Source organism: Giraffa tippelskirchi, chromosome 6 (genome assembly GCF_054371585.1).
Source record: "Giraffa tippelskirchi isolate mGirTip1 chromosome 6, T2T-mGirTip1v1.2.pri, whole genome shotgun sequence".
NCBI classification, from domain to species: domain Eukaryota; kingdom Metazoa; phylum Chordata; class Mammalia; order Artiodactyla; family Giraffidae; genus Giraffa; species Giraffa tippelskirchi.
In genome coordinates, this window is record NC_137280.1 from 25,263,474 (window position 1) to 25,285,280 (window position 21,807).

At 39.9% G+C, this 21,807-nt stretch overlaps 1 protein-coding gene across 1 annotated transcript; it reads right to left on the bottom strand.

Annotated features, from left to right (window-relative positions):
* Positions 1 to 3,227: 3,227 nt before the first annotated feature.
* Positions 3,228 to 10,461, bottom strand: KCNV1 (potassium voltage-gated channel modifier subfamily V member 1). Its single transcript, XM_081497060.1, has 4 exons — positions 10,279 to 10,461; positions 8,667 to 10,061; positions 7,271 to 7,800; positions 3,228 to 3,811 (listed from the first exon to the last, which is right to left on the bottom strand). The coding sequence occupies exons 2-4, from the start codon at positions 9,131 to 9,133 to the stop codon at positions 3,300 to 3,302; spliced, it is 1,509 nt and encodes a 502-aa protein (XP_081353186.1). The 5' UTR covers positions 9,134 to 10,061; positions 10,279 to 10,461; the 3' UTR covers positions 3,228 to 3,299.
* Between the last annotated feature and the right edge of the window lie 11,346 nt (positions 10,462 to 21,807).

A 21,807-nucleotide genomic window follows, 5' to 3' on the forward strand; every position in this document is an offset into this window, starting at 1 on the left:
AACTATTCCTTGTATTAATATATATAGAAAAAAATCCCAGTGAAACATGAACTTGAGGCTACTTCTACCATACATACCTCAGTAATTTCTTAAAATTGCTCCTTTAGGTACTCAAACATTACCTTTATGCACTCAAATGTTTTTAACTGCTGCTGCTGCTGCTGCTAAGTTGCTTCAGTCGTGTCCGACTCTGTGTAACCCATAGACGGCAGCCCACCAGGCTCCTCTGTCCCTGGGATTCTCCAGGCAAGAACACTGGAGTGGGTTGCCATTTCCTTCTCCAATGCATGAAAGTGAAAAGTGAAAGTCAAGTTGCTCAGTTGTGTCTGACTCTTAGCAACCCCATGGACTGTAGCCTACCAGGCTCCTCTGTCCATGGGATTCTCCAGGCATGAATACTGGAGTGGGTTGCCATTTCCTTCTCCTGTTTTTAACTAGTGTTCTTTAAATAGCCTATAGCCAAATTATTTATATGTCCAAACAAATTAAGTATTGTTCTATAGCAATTATTCTTAGACTTTTGACAAATATCAAATTTTCAAAATATTGGAATATAAAATTAACACAGTTCTTGCTTTGATTTGTTACTTAAATTTGGTTTGCTTATATGTACAATTTATTGAATAGATACACCAATATTTTATATAACAGCAAAACTGACTAAGCAGTAATATTTTAAAATTTCTTTTGAAATGTCCACTTCAAAACAAAATTTATAGAGCTCACATACCATATTTCTGGAGAACATATTAGAACTTTCTGCAGTAGGAAAAGTAGGCATATAATACACTTTTTTATTTTCTAGCTATTAATTATTCTAAAGATAATATTTCTCTTGTCTAATTGTGGCTACATGGTGTGACAACTGTTCCTTAGATGCACCGTTCCACCTTTGAGAATACGCTGATATTTTTCTTGAGGCATATTGAGTCTCTCTAGCCATAAGAAATTGGCTTACTCGCCCCTGACGGGTACCCCTGCGCACAGTGTATATGGGAAGAATGAAATCTGTCATATACCTTCAAGGAGTATCATTTTCAGGCACCAGCAGGTTGGAACTCATTCCTGGCTCTGGCACTCTCCAGGGGCTGTGTGAATTTGGGCAGGTCCCTTCATCTTTTTGTGCTTCAGCTTTGTCATCTGTGTTCCCCTCACAGTCTTGAATAGAATATTAAATGCAAGAGAATAGGACTTGATCTGGTTTAACAAAGAATCTCAAGCCCCAGCACATAAATGGATCCTGAATCAATATTTGTTGGGTGGATAAATATATAAATTATATAATTGGAAGAGTTTAGCAACAGTAATTATATAATAGGAATACCTTGAAGATACAGAGACAAAATACATGATGAGTACAGGGCACAGCCTGGATCTCTTCTTGGGGAGAGTTCTAGGTGAGCCAGGATGAGTTTGCCTTCTGTGTCTATTTCTCCTTCAGATTGTGGATGGCATTTATATTAGGACAAGTGGCCCTGCGGTATGCTCTAGCACCTGGGAATTGTGTAAGAGGGAAAATGTTTATTTTATTACTACTCATATCTCTTAAATATTTCATAATATTTGGGAGAAGTGGAAACAAGCCAAATGGATTAAAGTATTTTAGCATACAATTTAAAACTCATGCCATCAATGAAAATGTTTTTAGAGCTTAAGCATGCATATCAGAAAACTAGAGGTAGTGTATATGATATTTCATTGATTTTAAGATGCATATTTAAAAATTTTTACATATCCAAAATCTGGATGCATTTTGCAATCAGTGGTATCTTACAATCAATTGGACTTTCTTTTGTTCTTTTTCCTGTCTTTTCTCTCTTCCTCTCTCTCTTCTTTGTAGTTTATAATATAATAAGGTATCCTTAAACAGATTTAATGCCATATTATAAGACATATGTTAAATTTGTCTTTCTTAGTGTTTATTTCTTACCATAACTCAACCCTAGAAAGGACCTGTTAGGCATTTGTTCTAATTTCCCAGCCCACAGAATATTAATACCAAAGATATACGCTATAATCTCTTTGTGTATTGCATGGATATATGTGTTGTACAAATAAAAACAGTAGGATTTTTTTGTCCGCCTCCAAGAAACAATTTTTGTCCCCTTGGGGACACTATTATATTCATTGAGATTGCAGGTATGAAAATAATACTCTATATTATTCTTAGTTTTTGAAATCTCATTTACAAGAATATTAGAAATCATAAACCAATTCCCAGGTTTAGAACTGTTGGCTTTAATTATATAACAAACTGACTAGGAATTTTATTTTATCCTGAAATACTGTCAAAATGCATGTAAAGTTGGAACATTGGCTATTTACCCCAACGGTCAGAAAGCTATCCACTATACTTTTTGTTAACAATTAAAAGATTGTCAAATTCATCCAATGGTATCATTCAACATAACATTCTCATATTATGAAATAAGATGATTTAATAATTTTAGTGTATATACATTTAAGATCCTCACCACTTCATCTTTACTTACAAAGTCACCATTTTAAAGACATAACTTGAACACCAAGTCAATAACGAGAAATTTAAAGACCATCTAGTTTCCATGTAGTATAAAGAGATATTGCCTTTATGCTCCACATATGCACTCCATGGGAAGGATGAGGAAGTGCAATTCTCAAAGCCTTTAGTTAGCACTCCTCTACCGCCACCTAGGTAGTTTTTGGATTCTACCTTCAAAACTAACGATGGAACACAGAGCTCAGTCCATTTGGGACCAATGTCTGCACCAGAGTAAAGACAGGCACTCAGTCTACGACCATCAAATCAAGATTTTCTCTCGAAAAGCTAATTGTTATATTCAGCAGCTTTAACTGTTCAAGAAAGGAGTGATTTACTTACTTGGAGAGTATCTTTTTATAGCAAAATTGTCCACCATGATCTTCAATGTTCACTTATCTTTGCTCTGGGCTATGCTGTTTAATGTCCATCCTTTAAAATTAGAGGTACAAAAGACTCTAAAAATTAGTGATAGGAAAACGTTTAATGTTATTTTATGCATTGCACTAGTATTTTATATTTGACAATTCCAACATGTGTCTATTGGCCTTGTTGCCTTGGGTTGTGTTAAATGGCTATTTTTGAGACTCAAGTGTGTCAGAACAATGTGCTGTTGTTTTGGGGGGATGTGGACTAGTCTAGCAGACCAAGCAATGTGTCAACTAAAATGAACACAGGCAGGACTCAAAAGAGACTCAGCAGCAGTGTACAGACATCCATATCAAGGCTTTATCAATCAAGCTAGTGTTACACAAGTTTTGTAAGTAAACTGAAAGTGAATTCAAAACCAGAAATCATCTCCTCCACTGCTCCTAGTACTTGCTCTTTCTCTGCCTTTCAGTCGAAGCATCTCCATGATACTCCGGGCATAGACATCTCTCAAGTTCACACTGATATATGAGTCAGTGGCTATATTCTTGGTAAGTTTCTTCAGAGCCTCACGCTGTCTCACAGCTGCTTCCTTGAGCTTCAAGGTGAAGTAGCAAGCGGAGAAGCGGTCGTTAATAATAGCAATGGGCAAGGCCAAGACAAGGATTCCCGATAAGATACACATGAAGGCCACAATCTTGCCCGTGGTGGTGTCTGGTCTGATGTCTCCATAGCCCACGGTAGTCATGGATGTTGTGGCCCACCACCAGGCACAAGGGACGCTTGTGAAGGTTGTGTCGGGAATGCTCTGCTCAGCAAAATATTCCACAGTTGAAAATATAGAGATTCCCACAGATAGAAACAGGAGCAGCAGGCCAACTTCTTCATAACACTGGGTGATTGTCATTCCAAGGGAGCGTAAGCCTGTAATAGAACAGTTGGTGTCAGGCATGGCACCCCTTCTCCCTTCCTCTGCCCATTTCCTCTCCCTCTCCTTCCCTGCTATCCATCCCAAAGCATGCATTTGACATTTCCTATGGCTCCAGCATTGGGCAAAGTTCTGGGGCTACAGAGGTGATAAGTTACAATCTTCAGGAAGTTCTTAGTCTAGCTGATGGGGACTGATTGAGAAGGCTAGAAATAATTATAATTAGATTCATTCACTCACTTATCTATTACACGTGTGTGTGTGCATACTAAGTTGCTTCAGTCATGTCTGACTCTGTGCGACCCTGTGGACTATAGCCCACCAGGCTCCTCTGTTCATGGGATTCTCCAGGCAAGAATACTGGAGGGGGTATTCTTGCCATGCCCTCCTCCAGGGATATTCCCATCCCAGGGATTGAACCTGCGTCTCTTAGGTCTCCTGCAGTGGCAGGCGAGTTCTCTACTACTATTACCACGGGGAAGCCCCTAGCTATTAAATACCTACTATTCATACAAAAAAGATGAGAGATGAGATGAAAGGCAGGCAGGAGACATTTGATAGCACTTTGTCCTTTATACAATGAAAGTATCTGCATCATTGTACGAGGAGGGCTCTCTTGGTCAGGTCTACGTTTCAATGCATCACCTTGCACACTATTCTAAGGCAGTTTTATGTTGTCTCCTTATATTTTACGTGTCTGTTTTTCTCACTTTCCTGATAAAGTTTAACACAATTAGGGGCATCATAATCTGAAAGAGCCAGAAGAAGTAAAAGATGAGAATGAAGTGAAGCAGTAAAAACAAGTTAGGATTCAGGAACAAAATAAGAACATCAAATCTACATGTGAGGACATTCTTAAAGGGGTAGCAGGAGGGGTTCCAGTACTCCTCCATTTCCATGGCACCCACTGAAATTTTTGTCCTTAATACCAAAGCTATAGCAAGAGGAGCCCTTTACAGGATTGCTATTTGAATAAGGTATCTTCCCTAACACTAGAGATACTGATTAAAGTTTATCCATATTTTGAAGTCATATTAACATGATGTCACAATGATATTGTCTCAAAAGTCCAAAGTAATACCTCTTGGAATTACGTTTAAATTTTTATTCACTAGAGACTATTTTAAATACATTAAAATACTATTTCTGCTCTATTATTCTTAATTTTGTTCTTAGAATTTTGAGATGTTCTTGAATTATTAGCCAGCTATTTTAAAAGACCAATGAACATAATTTGAGATTTAACTTTAAAAGGCATTTTAAATAATATCTTTAGAATACCTTTTAGAAAACTGGCCTTAATGTGTCTGTATTGAATTGGATTTCTGAAATTGAGAACATATGAAGAAATGCATAGTGTTTCGAAAGATTGTTTTCATTCCAATGTTCTGAACAGTTCATTCTGAAAAGAAACAAAGTGGCCTGAATTTCTGCAGGTTATATCAATTAACTCAGATAATCCTAAAAAATAACATGAGATAGATGTTATATTTATTATGCCATTTTACGGGTGAGCAGACCAAGGCACAGAAAGGTAGCATATCTAGTACAAAGTAACATGCCAAAGACTTAAAACTAGGCTGTCTGGTCCACCATTGTCTTCTTAAACCATTATTTGATAATACTTCTCAATTTTATTTATAGTTAATACCTAGAGAAATATGTGCTCTATGTTTATATTTTGCTAAATGTAATGCTCAAGATAAAACTGTCAAATATTCATTGCAACTGTTCATATCTTTTCAATAAATTAAGACTTTATTAGTACTTCTACTTGCCTTAGAACTGAGAAAACCTTTGAAGAGGTGACATTGTGGAAATTACTATTATTTTCTTTTTCCTTTCTTTTGGGAAAAAATGTAGTCTTTACTGGGTGTTTTTAAATTGAATCCTGTGAAGAGTTTATAAATACTAGAAGAAAGCATCCCATTATGGGTGTCAGAAAACAAAGAGTGGTGCTTCTAAAAGTTGTTGGAAACCCCATTATCAAATCCCTGGTATGTGAGACTAGCTAGGAAAATACATGACCAAAATTATATTAGGAGCAGTCCTAGTTTCCTCAGAGATGTGGGGGGAAAACATATCTGGGAATTATTCCCACTTATTTCCCTAAATATATGCCTGACTGGTCACCTAAAAGGAGTTGATGGTAGAGGTCTCTCCTTATATATCTAGGAAGAAAATTAATATTGTATCCTACTCCAGTGTTTCTCAAGACCACCTACATCAAAGTTAGCTTGTTAAAATGTATGCTTCTGGATCCAACCCCCAAAACTAAAATCTGAGTCTCTGGAGTTGGGGCTCAGAATTTGCATTTTAACAAGCTTTTCAAGGGATTCTTGTTTTTATTAAAGTCTAACATAAGGGAACACATATGTGCTCCAGAACATCTAACAGACGGCAGGGCCAGTCACTGAGAATCCCTGCCCTTGGGGATGGAAGCATCATCTTTAATGGATTTGTATGATTTCCTCTGACTTGCCTAAAATTTTTCATGTACAATTGTGTGTGTGTGTGTGTGTGTGTGTGTGTGTTTTGTGTAGAGATTTTTCTAGAGAGAGTGTTCTTTAGATTTTCAAGGCTTTATGGATACATACAAAAAGCTAAGGCATTCTTGTTACTGTCTCTCTTATGCCTCCCCAATTCAGGACAAAAAAGTTCTCAGATACTAGACAGAGCATTTAATTAGTGTCTTTAGCTTTCTTGTAAGTGCTTCCCGGATGGCTCACAGTGAAGACTCTGCCTGAGATGCAGGAGATGTGGGTTCCATCCCTTGGATGGGAAGATCCCCTGCAGGAGGAAATGGCAACTCACTCCAGCATTCTTGCCTGGGAAATCCCATTGACAGAGGAGCTTTGTGGGTTACAGTCCAAAGGCTTGCAAAGACCCTTTTACTTCTAAAGCAAACATTTCCATTGTTTCCCCCCAAATTATGAGAAGGCCCCCAGTGCCCAGTCATCTCTTTTTGCATAGCCAAAGAAGGTCCTGGAGGACTGACTTTCTCTTCTGCCAACAAACTTGTGTGAAAAACATTTCCTTCGACACAGAAAAGAAACTGGCTTATGTTCCTATATATCATATATAATTTGTGCATATCTTTTTATGTGCTGTTTATGCATATTTTATGTATCACTTTCCAGAAGCAGAGTGTCTTTAATTTTTGTACATCTTCTGGGCACCTGGGTTAAAACAAATTAAAATGAACGTATGGTTAAATAGTTCCTCACATGTCTTAAGGAGAGAAAGTGTATGAGAGGCAAGTTGTCCTTTCTATCTGTGATAACAACCTCAAGGTTTTGCATTTCAGTACCTTTCTGGAGATCATAATTGGGTGAAATATAGGAGGTGGTATTCTGTGTCAATTGAGAGTTAAGAGTCGCTTCCCTTGGACCCTGGTCAAAGCCCTAATGCTTAAGAACAACAGCTAAAGAAAAGACATCACGAAACCTGAATACCTGTGGAATGCCTGCCCAGTTTGAGCATGCGCAGAGCCCTGAGCAGCCTCAAAACCTGAACGATGCGCCCCACGTTTTCCAGCTCCTGCGTAGTCTGGCTCCCACTCAGGCTCTCTACCAGGAGAGTGATGTAGAAGGGCAAGATGGCAAGGAGGTCTATGATGTTCGGCACCTTCCTCAGGAAGCGGCACCTGTCCCTCACGCAAAGGAAGCGCAGGACAAACTCCCCCGTGAACCAACTGATGCACACATACTCCAGGATTTCCAGCAGCTGCGGGTCCAGCCAGCTTAACTCGGCTGACATCAGGGCCATGTTGACGATGGACACCGCCACGAAAATAATGGAGATGACCCCAAAGATTCGGGCCGCTGTGCACGACCCAGGCTTCTCCAGGATGTTCCAGAGCTTCTGGCGGATGGTGGGGCAACGTCCCTGGGAGAAGTCCTGTTCACTCTCATGCTGACTCTCCTGGTCTTCTGTGTCCTTCTTAAAGTCTAACGTTTCACTCAGCTCCTTTCTTCTGAAGTATCTTTTAGGGAAGACAACCTGGTGATTAATCTAACTTTTTAAAAATACTGAAGTGAAATGAGAATTAAACTCAGCAGTGAAGTCATGCTTCTAAATTCAGTAACATACCGAACAAGTTCCTGCCGTATTTTACCCAGGCCGTCTTTTCACAGGACTCAAATGGTCTCATTTAAGATTATTGCTTTTAAAACGGCGCTTTTGTGGTAGAAGTTTATACAGAATAAATTATACGTAGCAAAGCTACTTTAGATTAATGTATTTTACGACCTACTTTTTTCTTGTAACAAGAACAGAAGTTTGCCATAGGGAAATTTTTTTTTTAATGTGGATAATGGAAAGATATTCATGATGAAATGGTAATAATAGCAAAGTAATTGCAAAATAATAGATCACCAAAGTCCCACACTTATTCACAAAGAACCAACTTTCTGTCTTCTGGATTTAAAGCAGTTCTTTATCCAAGTTTTAAAACTGAAGCGTCCTAAGTGTGATAAAGCACCACTCTTTATTCTGTAACCTACATCCCTTTACGTGCATTTTTGGGAGTATAATTTTTGACTCATCTTTTCAATCACCAGATATTTACTGCAGGTCTGACCGCTCTTGATTACATATGAATTAGTATACCTTCACTAGAAAAAGCAGAAGGTTTAAAAAAGTTCCATCAAAACTTGGCTCTGATGCTTTCCGGCCCCCACTGCCACCCTGCCTCCTTCTGGCTCCTAAAGGGCCACAGGTAGTATTGTTAGGCCTGGTTCGAGCGAGGCTTGGGTGAAGTCTCAAATCTTGCCCGGGCTGCCCCATCCCCTTGGCGCCCGCTGCCCCGCCCCGGCCCCCCTCCCCCGCCCCCCGACGCCTCGCGGGTACCTGTCCCGGCAGCAGGAGTCAATGCTGAGCTCGTCGATGCCCCAATACTGGATCTCCTGGAGGAAGGAGAGCGCGCACAGCTGCTCCATGACGTGCAGGCGGCCGGTGCGATAGTAGTGCAGGACGTAGCGGAAGGCTTGCGAGCTCCGGTCGAAGAAGTACTCGTTGTCCACGGGATTGGCGTCGTCACAGAGTTCCAGGGGGCTGGGCACGGCGGCCAGGGCCCCGCGGCGCCGGCACGAGGCCACCACCACGGCCAGCTTGCCCAGGCGCGTGTGCGGGAAGCAGGACAGCGCCTGCTGCGAGAGCACAAAGCGGCTGCCGCCCACGTTGACGGTGAAGCTGTCCCCGAGCGCCAGGGGCTCCCCTTCACCCTCGCTGCAGAAGACGCTGGAGTCCAGCGAGGTCAGGGAGGCGCTGTCCAGCGAGGAGTCCAGCAGCGCCCGGCCCCGGGGAGGCAGCTCCATCCTCGCCGCCGCTGCCTGAGAGCGCCTCAAAGTTGGGGGGCGGGGAGGGGGTTGGCACGGCCGGGATTTCCCGGGCTCCCGAGGGGCGTTCCTCCCACCCGCGAACCCTTCCTCTCTCCACCCCCTGTGCTGGTTCTCCCTCTCGCCGCTAGGGAGCCGCGAGTGCGCGGGAGCCGCGCATCCGTGCCTGGGATGGAGATGAGGGGTGGCGCCCCAGGGAATCGCTCAGGTGCGGACCACGCCGAGGACAGCCGCCGGGCACACAATTGGTCGCCGTGGTCCTTCCCGGACTCACTGCCGGCTCTCCAACTTTGTAACTGAGACCTCCAGGCCGGGAGGTGTTTGGGCGGAAGGCCTCGCGGCGGCTGGAGCGGGTGGGGAGGGGAAGGAGGAGGGAGGTGTACCGTGGAGGAGGGCTCGTCGAATCTTGAAGGAATGTAAGCAAGGGGGTGGGCGAGACTCACGCCCGCCTGCAGGGGACCAAAACGAAAAGTTCAGCAGCGAAGGAAGGGATAACCGGGTCTGAGTATTTTCCAACTTCAGGGTGTGTATTCCTCCCTCTTCTTTTGCGGCGAGGCCTCATAGGCCTCCTGGGGAGCGGTCGCTGTGGAGATGTGCGCACGTGGGGGAGGGTGACCTGGGCGCGCGAGGCGCATCATTTGCTGGCATTCACTCTCAATCCAATCTGGCACCCACGTTCCGTCTTCTTTTCCCTCGTCTCCTAATTTTTGACCTCCTGGTAGGGAAACGAGGGCAGTTAACGCTGACTTTTGATTAAGTCTCAGCGAGTCACTGCGAACCAGGGGTCACCGTGGCCAGCTCCCATCTCGTGTTGAGGCACTTTGCGCCCTACGGTTCAGCAGAGTCTGTCCCTACAAGTTTCCTGGAGAGGAGGTGTTCTGGGCGCGTTTCTCGGCACACGGCGGGGCTGTCATTTTAGGAGAAGGGAAGGCAAAAAGACAAGGACTAGAACAGGCGTGGGCTGGGGCAGGAGTTTAAATAGGAACGACGACTCGGCAAAGGGAGAAGCCGAGCGCCGCGCCCAGGTGACGCTAGGAGTGCATCCTCGGGGGGCCCCGGGAGTCGCGCCCTGGCCAACCTGTTGGACACGGGGCTGGAGTGGGGAGGCAGGCAGGGTGACTCACCTGCTGCTCCGGGCACATCTGGGTTGCGCTCAGTGCTCGCTGGTGGTTAGAGAGCCTAGGTTTGATCCTCTGGATCTACACGAGTCTGACTTGACAGGTCCGGAGGCAGAGCTGTGCTCGCCACCGAGTTCCTCTGGTCTCCGCTCGTCGCCACGCGCCTCGCGGCTCCGGCCCCGCTGCTGCGGCGGAGGGTGGCCGCCCCCGCCCGCGTTCTCTCCCAGCCCCCGGCGGTTCCCAGCACCAGCTGTGGGGAGTGCGGGGAGCGGAGGGAGCTGAGACCGGAGGAGGAAGTGAGGCGCTGGGTGACTCTGAATATTACATTCATCCTGAAGGCACTTCAAGGATTCCTATATTAGATTCTCGGTTCCCTGAATCAGTGCGCTCAGGAATGCTAAAGAACAAAATTTTCAGCTGTGTAACTGCCCTAATCCTGCTAAACTCAGGGTTAGGGCAATTATGTTAACTGCTTTGGGTGGCATGGTTCAAGGTTTTCCCCATTATTTTCAGCAAGCTTCTGGGAACCTTGCATTTTTTTTTTTTCAAAAGTCTTTGCAAAAATGAGTGAACCATACTTATCTCCTTTTTCCCCCTTGTAAGTAGTTTTACAAAGTATTTATAAGGAAATAAGCAGGCAGTTTGATGCAGTACAAAGGGCTTTTTCATAGACTGATCTGAAACACAGCTGTTTAGCTCTGGCTTTGTCAGCTGGCAGTGGGACCTCTAGCCAGCAAAGGCCTCGACGCCTTCCTTAGTAAAAGTTCAAGTTTTAATTAAAAAACACTCAGTGTTTACTGGGTGCTTACTTTAGGCCAGGAAATTTTTGGAAGCCCCTTACTCATCCAGTACCTTATGTGATCGTCATAACAGTACTGTGAAGTAGAATATTCATTGAAAGGACTGACGCTGAAGCTCCAATACTTTGGCCACCTGATGCAAAGAGCCCACTCATTGGAAAAGACCCTGATGATCTGAAGGATTGAGGGCAAAAGAGAAGAGGGCAGCAGAGGATGAGATGGCTGTAAAGCATCACTGACTCTATGGATATGAATTTGAGCAAACTCCGGGAGATAGAGACAGATGGACAGGGAAGCGTGGTGAGTTATAGTCCATGGAGTTGCAAAGAGTCAGACACGACTTAGGGACTTCACTTAGTATATAGGTACTGTGAAGTTTTTTTTTTTTTTCCCCTTCAAGGTAGTGAAGCTTTTCCCTTGCATAGAGAGAAAAACTTCTCCAGTATTTCAATTGTTGATTGTTTGGGCATTGAAAAAAGCCAAAAGTTCTGCCTTATTCATCCCTTAGTGTGAATAACTTCAAATGATTAGCAGCAGCAGTCTCCCGTAACTTTACAGATTATTGTGAGGAAGGGGGAAAACTGGCTGAGGAGAATGACAGCTTTGGGTGAGAAGGGAGGTCTTGGAAGGTGACCTGCTGCTGCTGCTAAGTCGCTTCAGTCGTGTCCGACTCTGTGTGACCCCATAGACGGCAGCCCACCAGGCTCTGCCGTCCCTGGGATTCTCCAGGCAAGAATACTGGAGTGGGTTGCCATTTCCTTCTCCAGTGCATGAAAGGGAAAAGTGAAAGTGAAGTCACTCAGTCGTGTCCGACTCTTAGCGACCCCATGGACTGTAGCCTACCAGGCTCCTCGGTCCATGCGATTTTCCAGGCAAGAGAATTGGAGTGGGGTGCCATTGCCTTCTCCGGGAAGGTGACCAGAGGTTAGCAAATGGTGCCTGAGGCTCGTGGGTCTCTTGCACTGCCACCAGGACCTTGTACTTCAGTTGTAATTAGTGGTGTCTTGTAGAAGCAATTGTACCAGTAACCATACTTGAAGTGTAAGCCTCAAGCTAAGCATCTGAATTCTCACAATGATCCCATTAAATAAGTTCTGTTATCCTTCCCTGCTGCGTGCATGCTCAATCGTGTCTGACTCTTTCCTACTCTATGGACTGTATGGGATTTTCCCAAAAAGAATATTGGAGCAGGCTGACATTTCCTCCTCCAGAGGATCTTCTGGACCCAGGGATCTAACCTGTGTCTCTTGCATTTCGGTCAGATTCTTTACCACTGAGCCATCTGGGAAGCCCATGTACTGTTATCCTTAGTCATAAATCTCAACTCAGAAGCTCACAGGTAATAAGAAGCTTTCCCAGTTGTACAGTGAATGTGTAAAGGAGTATGTGAAGGGGTCTTTCTGACTCCAGATTTCATTTCAACTGCTAAGAACCAACATTTTCAATTGACCTTCAATATGACTAAAATGATTTCAACTAATTAATAGTTAGTCCTAATTATAACTAGGAAGATGATTACTAGTTAACTGGGAATATACAAACACAAATGACCCATCTTAAAATAGAGTCTCTTGGATAGTAAAAATCCCTGCCTTTTTCTGTGTACTGACCCCTTTAATCTGTTATCTCTGCCCTCTTATTGATTGTCCAGATTTGAGTCAGAGAGTCCAATGGAAAACATACAATGTTGGGGGTGGGGCAGGGGTGCGAATGAATCCATTCAAAGGGTATCCTTTCTGGTCTCTGATCTTGACTTGACATATATCCTGAAGTACGTGAAGAAGTGAAAGAAGAATTGCTGCTAAGTAGTTGTGGGTGGTAAGGTCTTGCTTTTGATTTCATTCCTACTTAGCATGGGAGGAACATGATTGTCATGTAGGAGGCAGCACAGAACTGAGACATGAAAACTCGACAATCTAATGACTTTGGGTATATTTCCCGAGTCATCAGATGTCATATTCAGGTAATTCTCTATTAACAGTCTTGTGTGATGGAAGTGCTCTACTGGTATTTCACTTAATCTATCAAGTCTTTGAAATATCGATATGAATATTGAATCTCCAGGTACAGCTTGTATTTTTAATTCTTCCAATTTTTATGAATATTTCCAAGTTTCTTAATGAACAACATTCTTAACAGTCATGGTTTTAAATTGGATAAAAGAAAAATCACACGATACCTTAAACTGACAATTATAAAAGTAAAAATGTCATTTGAAGCCACATTCAAAATGTCTATGATTACAAATCTAGAACATTTTATCTAGGTTTTTGAAAAAGTAATGAAAATGTATTTATATTAATGTTGTATTCAGCTATTCTGCGATTTACTTAATATAATGTTTCTGTGAAATTATTAATTGTTATCTTTTCTATGAATGTTTTAAAAAGATTATACATACAAGATCATAAGTGATTGAAATATTTTTTAAGGAAAGTGTACATTTCTTATTAATTTATATTCAAAGTACTGCAACTTTATATATATATATATATCCTAATAATTAAATAGATAAAGGACATATAATGACTGAAATACCTTTGAATACAGTGCTTTGTTGAATTCCACTTAAGTAAACGCTGCATTTTTAATTTTCAACCACTTCACTGTAGGCTTATATGTTCACATGAAAATCCCTTTATCATTCATTGGTAACACAGACCATATTTCATTGAGGTGTGCATGCCTAGGGACTGACAACCAGATGAATTAATTGTGTTAATGATGTTTAAAATGCCTTTGTGTAAGGACAAAATGATTTTGTCTTCTTTCCTTTACTGCACTGGAATATGTTTAAAGGTAAAGGAATATCTGACAAATTCTATCTATTCATCTTTCATGTGCCTTGTAGGTCCTTGGAATAAATCCTCCCAACTGTATAACAGCCCACTCTAATGCAGAATTTAGCTTAATGTGGGCTCATTCTGGATTCTTTCCAAGGGGAGGCAATTATCTTTGGAAATACCCAAGAACTCATTTTTATAGCCTAGTCTGCTACGAAGATCACAGGATGGGTTGATGATGGTGATGACGAAGATAGTAATATGATAATAATACCTGCTACCTTTACTTATTCAACCTTTGCTCTATCTTTTCTTAGCTGTGTGTCATTAGCATGTTTCTTGAATCTTTTGTCTCATTTTCCTCATCTTACATCTTTCCTTATTTTACAAATAAGTGTGACAACAGTGTTCACCTTATGTTGTTGTTTTAAAATTAAATGAGATAATCCATGTAAATATTTAGTGCAGTGTCATTATTCTTGTCGTAACTTTTATTATTATCACAATGTTGCAGGAATGTTTTTCTGGACCCCTCCCCCCCCTTACTGAGCACTTACTATGGGATAGATATCATGGTAAGTGTTCATCTCATTTCATTTATTAATATAATTCATAGACCCCTCCAAGGAGGGTATTATTATAATCCTTAATTTACAGATGAGAAACCAGGATCACGGCATTTTAATAACTTCTAAAGTGTCATACTGATAGTCAATATAGACTTGAACACATTTGTTTAATTCAAAGCCTTTGAAGGGCATTAGTACGAAAATAATGTTTGATGGGAAATCACTATGAGAAGTGCTCTTCTCCTCTTTAAAAATAGTTTTTATAAAGAGAAAATTTTTACTCTATGCTTCAAATAATTGAGAGATGACCATACTTTATATACCATGACCAACAAACACATTGCCTGTGATTTCACATTTTAATACATTGGATCTTTCTTGTAACCATCATAAAGGAGACAGCTGGATTGGTCATTCAATGATTCTCACTATGCCCTTATGATATGCAAAAGATATAGTTAAATTTTTCCTGGGTTACCAAGAAAATACGTAGAATCAGGCACGTATTGTTCACTGGATTAACTCCTATAATTATGCTGAAATTAAACTCTTATAAACATGATTTAAAAGCAGAGGAGCAAAAGCAAGGCGAGTGCTCTACTCATCAGGTGCTGTAAGCTGTTAAGTGAACCTAATATTGAACTTGAAAATTCCAATTAATTCTTTTTTACTGAGCTCTATTGAATTACCTTATGATGATAGAGAGGTTGAGTCATACAGAACCATTAAAAGCTGTTTCTCATTGAGTATATGCGATTTATTAATATTAGAAGTAAAATTGCATTTAGGTTTATCTTTCTTTTATTTAGTGCTTTCTTTCATTAGCAAGGAACTCAGGAAACCTGAATTCCATCCTTTAGCAGGAAGACAGCTAATCTTTGCAATCCATACATGTTATAAAGTTTCTTTTATGTTGCATTTTCTTGATTTTCCCGGAATCAACTCAAAAAATCGAAAAGTTTTTCACTCAGTAACTATTTGTAGAGATGTAATTTTCTAAGCTACAGGGGCGATGCTCATATGTATATATATATATATATATATACAGTGTTTATCATATACATGTGAATATGCATACAACACACACACATGAAAAACTCAGAGTAAGGAGAGTTTACAGTGATTTCTATGTGGGTGGGTGGATTGCATTATTATTACTCTTATCAAGAAACGAAGTGAACAATCAGAAGCAAAATAAGGAAAATAGTAAAGATAAGTAAGGGGAAAAGCAATTTTTCTTTAGAAATGGTTCTTAGTTATGTAGTGTAGTTCTTTTAATTGGCATCCTCATGGTATTTTAAACATGATCTAATTAAAGAAAACATGAAGGAATTTTTTAGGACACATATGCTGAAATCTGTGGCAAAGTAGTTTTGTTAACTAGATTGCAATGTTGTGTAGAATACCTATGATTTTGATCTCAATTTCAACACACAGAACAACATTCAATAAATATTTCATATATGAAATCCACTGCACACAAATGGAATAAACTCCAGACTGTTTGAGTTCAAAAATCACTGCATTCTACTTTTAATTATATGATTTGCTTATACTTTTTTCACTGGTTCAAAAGAATAGAAAAATGGACTTTTAGTCAGTACACGTTAATTTGGTTGATTTGAAAAAAGAGCCTTGCATCACTGCATATATTCCAGGGCATATTTTCTCTACACAGTGTAATTATATTGGTGGGACCTGAATATAAAAATTTGTTATTTTTCTCAATATGAAAAATAGCAGTGAGCCATATGGCTTCTCCTTACACCATTGCTTCTGATTGACGGCTCAGTTACAGACCTGGCTTCCTAGTTCTCCCACCAACAGCTTTCTGGGAAATCTAAACCAAATAGGAAGTAGAAGCAACAGCAAACCTGTCCTGGGCCTGCTTTTTAAAAAAATTGTGTGAAGTCCAATTTATCCATTTTAGTAACTGGGACTATTTTAATTTCATGGCAGCAATGAGAAATATCCAGTTCAGTATTACTTGGGATATTTTAAATGAAAATAAGCCTTGGACTTCCCTTGAGGTCCAGTGGTTAAGAATCTGCCTGCCAATGCAGGGGACATGGGTTTGATGCTTGCTCCAGAAAGATTCCACAAGCCAATGACCAACTAAGCTCATGCGCCACAACTACTGAGCCCAAGTACTGCAATTACTGAAGTCCGTGGGCCTAGAGCCTGTGCTCCACAACAAGAGAGATCATTGTAGTGAAGAGCCCACAAACTACAATGAAGAGTAGCCCCCACTTGCCACAACTAGAGAATGTCCTCATGCAGCAATGAAGAACCAGTGCAGCCAAAAATAAATAAATAAAACAAAATAAAATAGCTTATTAAACAAAAGAAAATAAGTCTCAGTTAAATAGTCTGTGAAAGAAGAAACATAAAACAAATAGGAATTTTAAAATTAATTTAGGAAAAACATTAAGTTAGTAATAGATTTAATATTTACAATGGTGCTAGGCCGTACATGTTTTACTTTTGATAGCAGAAGCTCATCAAAAAATCAAGAATGGATAATTACTGTTTATATGGAAGCTTGGTGAATACTAAGTAGTTTTATAGATGAATATGTGTTTACATGTATCTATAGAAAAACTATTTAAATCTGATTAAAAAAATTAATATAAAGTATATTAGAATTATCTCCTCATTTGATAATGCTCAATAAATAGGAAAATATCATATATTTTTAGCATAAGTTTTTAAAAAGACTCTATGTGAAGTTAATTTTTGGCTTGTTTCATTTTTGTTGTGTTAATGGCATCACCAATTGGCAACAAAGCTCTTTGAAAAATATTTATTGAATCACAAAACATAAAATAAAAGGCAAGTTTTTATACACTTAAACAGATAGGTGCTTGAATAAGGCCTTGATAGAAGAGCATGTGGCTTCTTTCAATATTGTGAATATGGGCAAGCAAACATCATCTGCAGTTGGAACCAAGCTGGAGAAATGATGATCTACTTTCATTGCTGATTTGAATGAGAATTGGTCCCTGGGGCATTAAGAGTCACAAAGTGAGTGGGCCTCTCTTCAGTGAATTGGTAGAGATCACTAACATAATTATTGGAGAAGGGACACAATTAAAATATTTGTTTTAAAAGTTCTAGGTTTTCAAATATAGCTATCATGGAAGGTGGTTGATCCATGCTTTAGGGCAGCAGTTTTGGGACCCCTTTAAACTCTTAAAAATTATTGAGAACCTGAGATATCTCTTGTTGATATGGCTTATATCTATTGACATTTATCATATTAAAATTGAAGCAAAAAAATAAATAAATAAATAAAATTGAAGCAGAAAACATTTTAAGTATTTATTTAATCACTGAAGAATAAGTCTCAAGCCCAATAGGTGTCAACAAAAGAACACATTCTTTTGATAATAGGGATTTTTTTAAAAACAACATAATTAGTGAGAATAATGGCATTGTTTTATAATTTTTCATATCTAGCTTAGTAAGACAGTCAGTTTTTCATATATGCATCTGGATTCAAACTGTTGAAATTTGATATTTGTGTTGAAGCTACTGAAGAAAATCCAGTGTCAGATAGGTAGCTGGGAAAAAGTGGGGCACTTAATAGCTTTTGCATATAATTTTGTATATTCTTCTGTATGACACTAAAACTTGACAGGTGAGATCCAAAGTAGAATCGGAAACTGTATCCAGGAACTTTTCATATTCAGTTTTGTTAAAATCCACTGGTCTAATTTGCCCTTGGAATGGATTTTTTAGTCTATACATGATTCTATTATGTCATGCATTGTTCATTTGGAAAATGATGGCTTCTTGTGTGTATATGTTAGCCGCTCAGTCATGTCTGACTCTTTACCACCCATGGACTGTAGACTACCAGGCTCCTCAGTCCATGGGATTTTCCAGGCAAGAATACTGGAGCGGGTTACCATTTCCTTCTCCAGGGGACCTTCCTGACCCAGGGACAGAACCCAGTCTCCTGCACTGCAGACAGTTTCTTTGTCATCTGAGCCACCAGAGAAACCCTCTGGTTTCTTAGTTTTGCATATCTCCTCAAATAAAACATTTACTTAAACAACATTAAAAAATCCCTTGTTAAACTCATTACTAATTTCATCAGAAATTATTTTAAGTATTGGGAAGTTATGAAACTTATGGTGGTAGAAATAAGCTTTCTGAAATTCTAATTTTTCACTTGGAAGCTCATATTTTATCATTTGAAACAAATACTGTCAGCTTTCCTTGACAGTAGCAGAATCCATTCATTTATTCTTAGGAAATTATTCATAGACATCTGAATAACCAGTTTGTCTATCAGTCAGGTTTTCAAGTAAACATGAGGATTCATGAGAAAAAAAGGGTTAGTTCAGCTTGTAACTCAAATTACCCAAGTGCTTGTCCTCAAGATAGCATGGTACTGAAGTAGGCTGCAGAAAGCTTCAGTTCACTTCCCATTTAGTCAAACAAAACATGAAAAAGACATGTACCCAAGTGATGAGATTGAATACAATTGATATTTTAATAAAATTTATAACTTTTGTTATTGCTCATCCAGGATATTGTTAAGTAAAACTGGTTTCCCACCTGTCTCCAGCAAATTTGTAAAGAATATGACAACTAGTTTGGTGTCACCACTTTGATGTTTGCTAAAAACATAAGCACATCTGTTGCTTTTATACCATTAATGCAAATGTAGTGAAAATAATGGGGTTCCTGGACTAATGACTTCTGGGGTGTATGTGGATGTGTATGCCTAGAGGCCACTGTTGGGCTCTTTGCTTCTAGTCTTCAGTTCCTCCTCTTTTTATCTTTCTCTTTGCCCTCAGGTAATAAACAATCAGCCCTCTCTAGCCTCTCATCTCTGTCTCTCCTCAGTAGTGCATGGAGCCACTGTTGGTTTACATTTTACCTATCTATAACCTGACATTTCTCTCTCTCTCATCTGCTACTATTACTTCCGCGTAACCACACCTGCCCCAAGTTAGAACTGACGGGGGCAACTTCTAGAGCTTGCAGCTTTTCATGAAAAGGAGTGGTGAGGTGTTACACATTCTGTGGCTTTCCTATACCTCCTGGAAGTTTCTAAGGGCCCTTCCGGGACCTGCTGATATTTGTCATCAATGTGTTTTTGGAGGTACAAGAACCCTGATCCAATGACGTTTCCATTTCTCCCCTCCTCCATTTTTTTTCTTTATAATTATTTCCGTTTCCCCCCACTACTTCTAAGTCATTGGTTCTCAATTAATGTCAGTACTTCTTCCTTAAAGAGACATTTGGAAATGTGATTGTGGGGGCATAGGGGCTGTTCTTATCTGTCACAGTGATTGGAGAATGTTATTGACAATTACTACCTAAGAACCAAACACATTAAATATTTTTTAACCATAAGCAATAAAGAATTGCCATTCCAAAAATGCTAGTAGCACTCTTAGGAGAGATGCTGCTCTAGATACAAATTCCTTAGGCCCTCATGAAGAAAGCTTTACAGCTTAACCATGGTCTCTATAACAGTTGTTGTTCAGTTACTAAGTCATGTCTGACTCTTTGCGACCCCATGGACTGCAGCACACCAGACTCCTTTGTCCTCCACTATCTCCTGGAGTTTACTCAGATTCATGTTCATTGTGTCCGTGATGCTATCTGTCCATCTCATCTTCCACTGCCCTCTTCTCTTGCCCTCAGTCTTTCCCAGAATCAGGGTCTTTTCGAATGAGTCGGCATTTTACATCAGGTGGTAAAAGTTTTGGAGCTTCAGCTTCAGCATCAGTCCTTCCAATGAATATTCAGGGCTGATTTCCTTTAGGATGGACTGGTTTGATCTCTTTGCTGGCACTCTCAAGTGTCTTCTCCAGCACCACAGTTTGAAAGCATCTAGTGTTTGGTTCTCAGGCAACACTAACTACCTGTCTTCCCATAACTCTCCAGGTGGATGCCTTGGACTGACTGCAAAAAATGTCATGGACCAGAAATTTAAAAAAAATACTACTATCAGTATATGAAATATGTACATACATTAGACATTTGAATTTGCAGTCATGTTTTATATTGAATATTACCACTGCATAGGAATAACACATTAAACAGAAGAACTAAATATATCAGTACCTATGCATATATTTTAAATATACTGTAGAATTACATTGCTTTCTCATGGTAACTGTTGAGATGGTGCAGATTGTTATAGATGGACATTGGCATGCATTACAGAAACAACCTGTGATTTATGCTCCACAGCAACCTTGCAAGGTTTCCAGAAGAATCCATAACAAGCTGAAATTATTTTCTTTGATAATTTTGGGTAGCTCTCTTAATGACAGAGTACTCCAAACGATCTCCTTGCTAGCTTCCAGCTAATGATTTTACCTCCAAAATGGCAAATAAGAATTGATGTTTCCAAAATGTCTTTGCAGTGTTTTTCTAGTTACCTCTTTATACACTTCATCAATATGGCTTTTCTTTTCTTAACTCAGTTTATCAACTGACACTCTCACATGTGAAAAAAGCAGTTTGAATGTAGGAAAAAAAAAAACTAGAGTGCAAACACTTAGCTAGTTGTCCCTTAGATGTTTTTGACACTGTTTACTCAAAATATTCCAAACTTTGATCTTTGTTAAATCAAAGGTGTATTTTATGGGCATGGTAATCATACAAAGGGCTTCCCTGATAGCTCAGTTGGTAACGAATCTGCCTGCAACGCAGGAGACCCTAGTTTGATTCCTGGTCAGGAATATTCCCTGGAGAAGGGATAGGCTACCCACTCCAGTATTCTTGGGCTTCCTTTGTGTGTCTCAGCTGGTAAAGAATCCGCCTGCAATGCAGGAGACCTGTGTTCGATCCCTGAGTTGGGAAGATCCCCTGGAGAAGGGAAAGGCTACCCACTTCATTATTGTGGCCTGGAGAATTCCATGGACGGTATAGTCCATGGGGTCGCAAAGAGTCAGACACGACTGAGTGACTTTCACACAACCATACAAAACTTCTAGAACTCTTAGTAAATGTTGAATTTTGAAATCAGAATTCTCTACAACTTATTCATATAATTTTGATTCTTTAAGTCAATGTACAAGATTAAAATAATTCATATTGAATATTATTCATTGGAATATAATATATTTGCAAAGCTAGACATTTTGTATGACTATCTTACAGTTTCAGTTTATTTAATTTTGCCATATTTTTTTTCTCCAAATACATTCATTAGTGGGCCTATATTATGCCTGGTGAGAGTAACACATTTGAATTGATTTTTATTGGTAGAGAACATTAAAGAATTTGCGTGATGGATATTTCTTGAGTTGTGAATAAATTTGGAGTGATTCAGAATCAGTGGAAGTTTTTGAGATGTTTTAACTGAAAAAGGTGTGTGAGTTAGCACACAAATTACAAAATCCATAACAACAT

What these genes read in the sequence shown, in the direction of transcription:
- KCNV1 (XM_081497060.1), bottom strand. Translation starts at nt 9,133, where the DNA reads ATGGAGCTGCCTCCCCGGGGCCGGGCGCTGCTGGACTCCTCGCTGGAC. An exon ending in GACTCCTGCTGCCGGGACAG is followed by an intron (nt 7,801 to 8,666) that starts GTACCCGCGAGG and finishes CTTCCCTAAAAG; the next exon opens with ATACTTCAGAAGAAAGGAGC. An exon ending in ACTGGGCAGGCATTCCACAG is followed by an intron (nt 3,812 to 7,270) that starts GTATTCAGGTTT and finishes GTTCTATTACAG; the next exon opens with GCTTACGCTCCCTTGGAATG.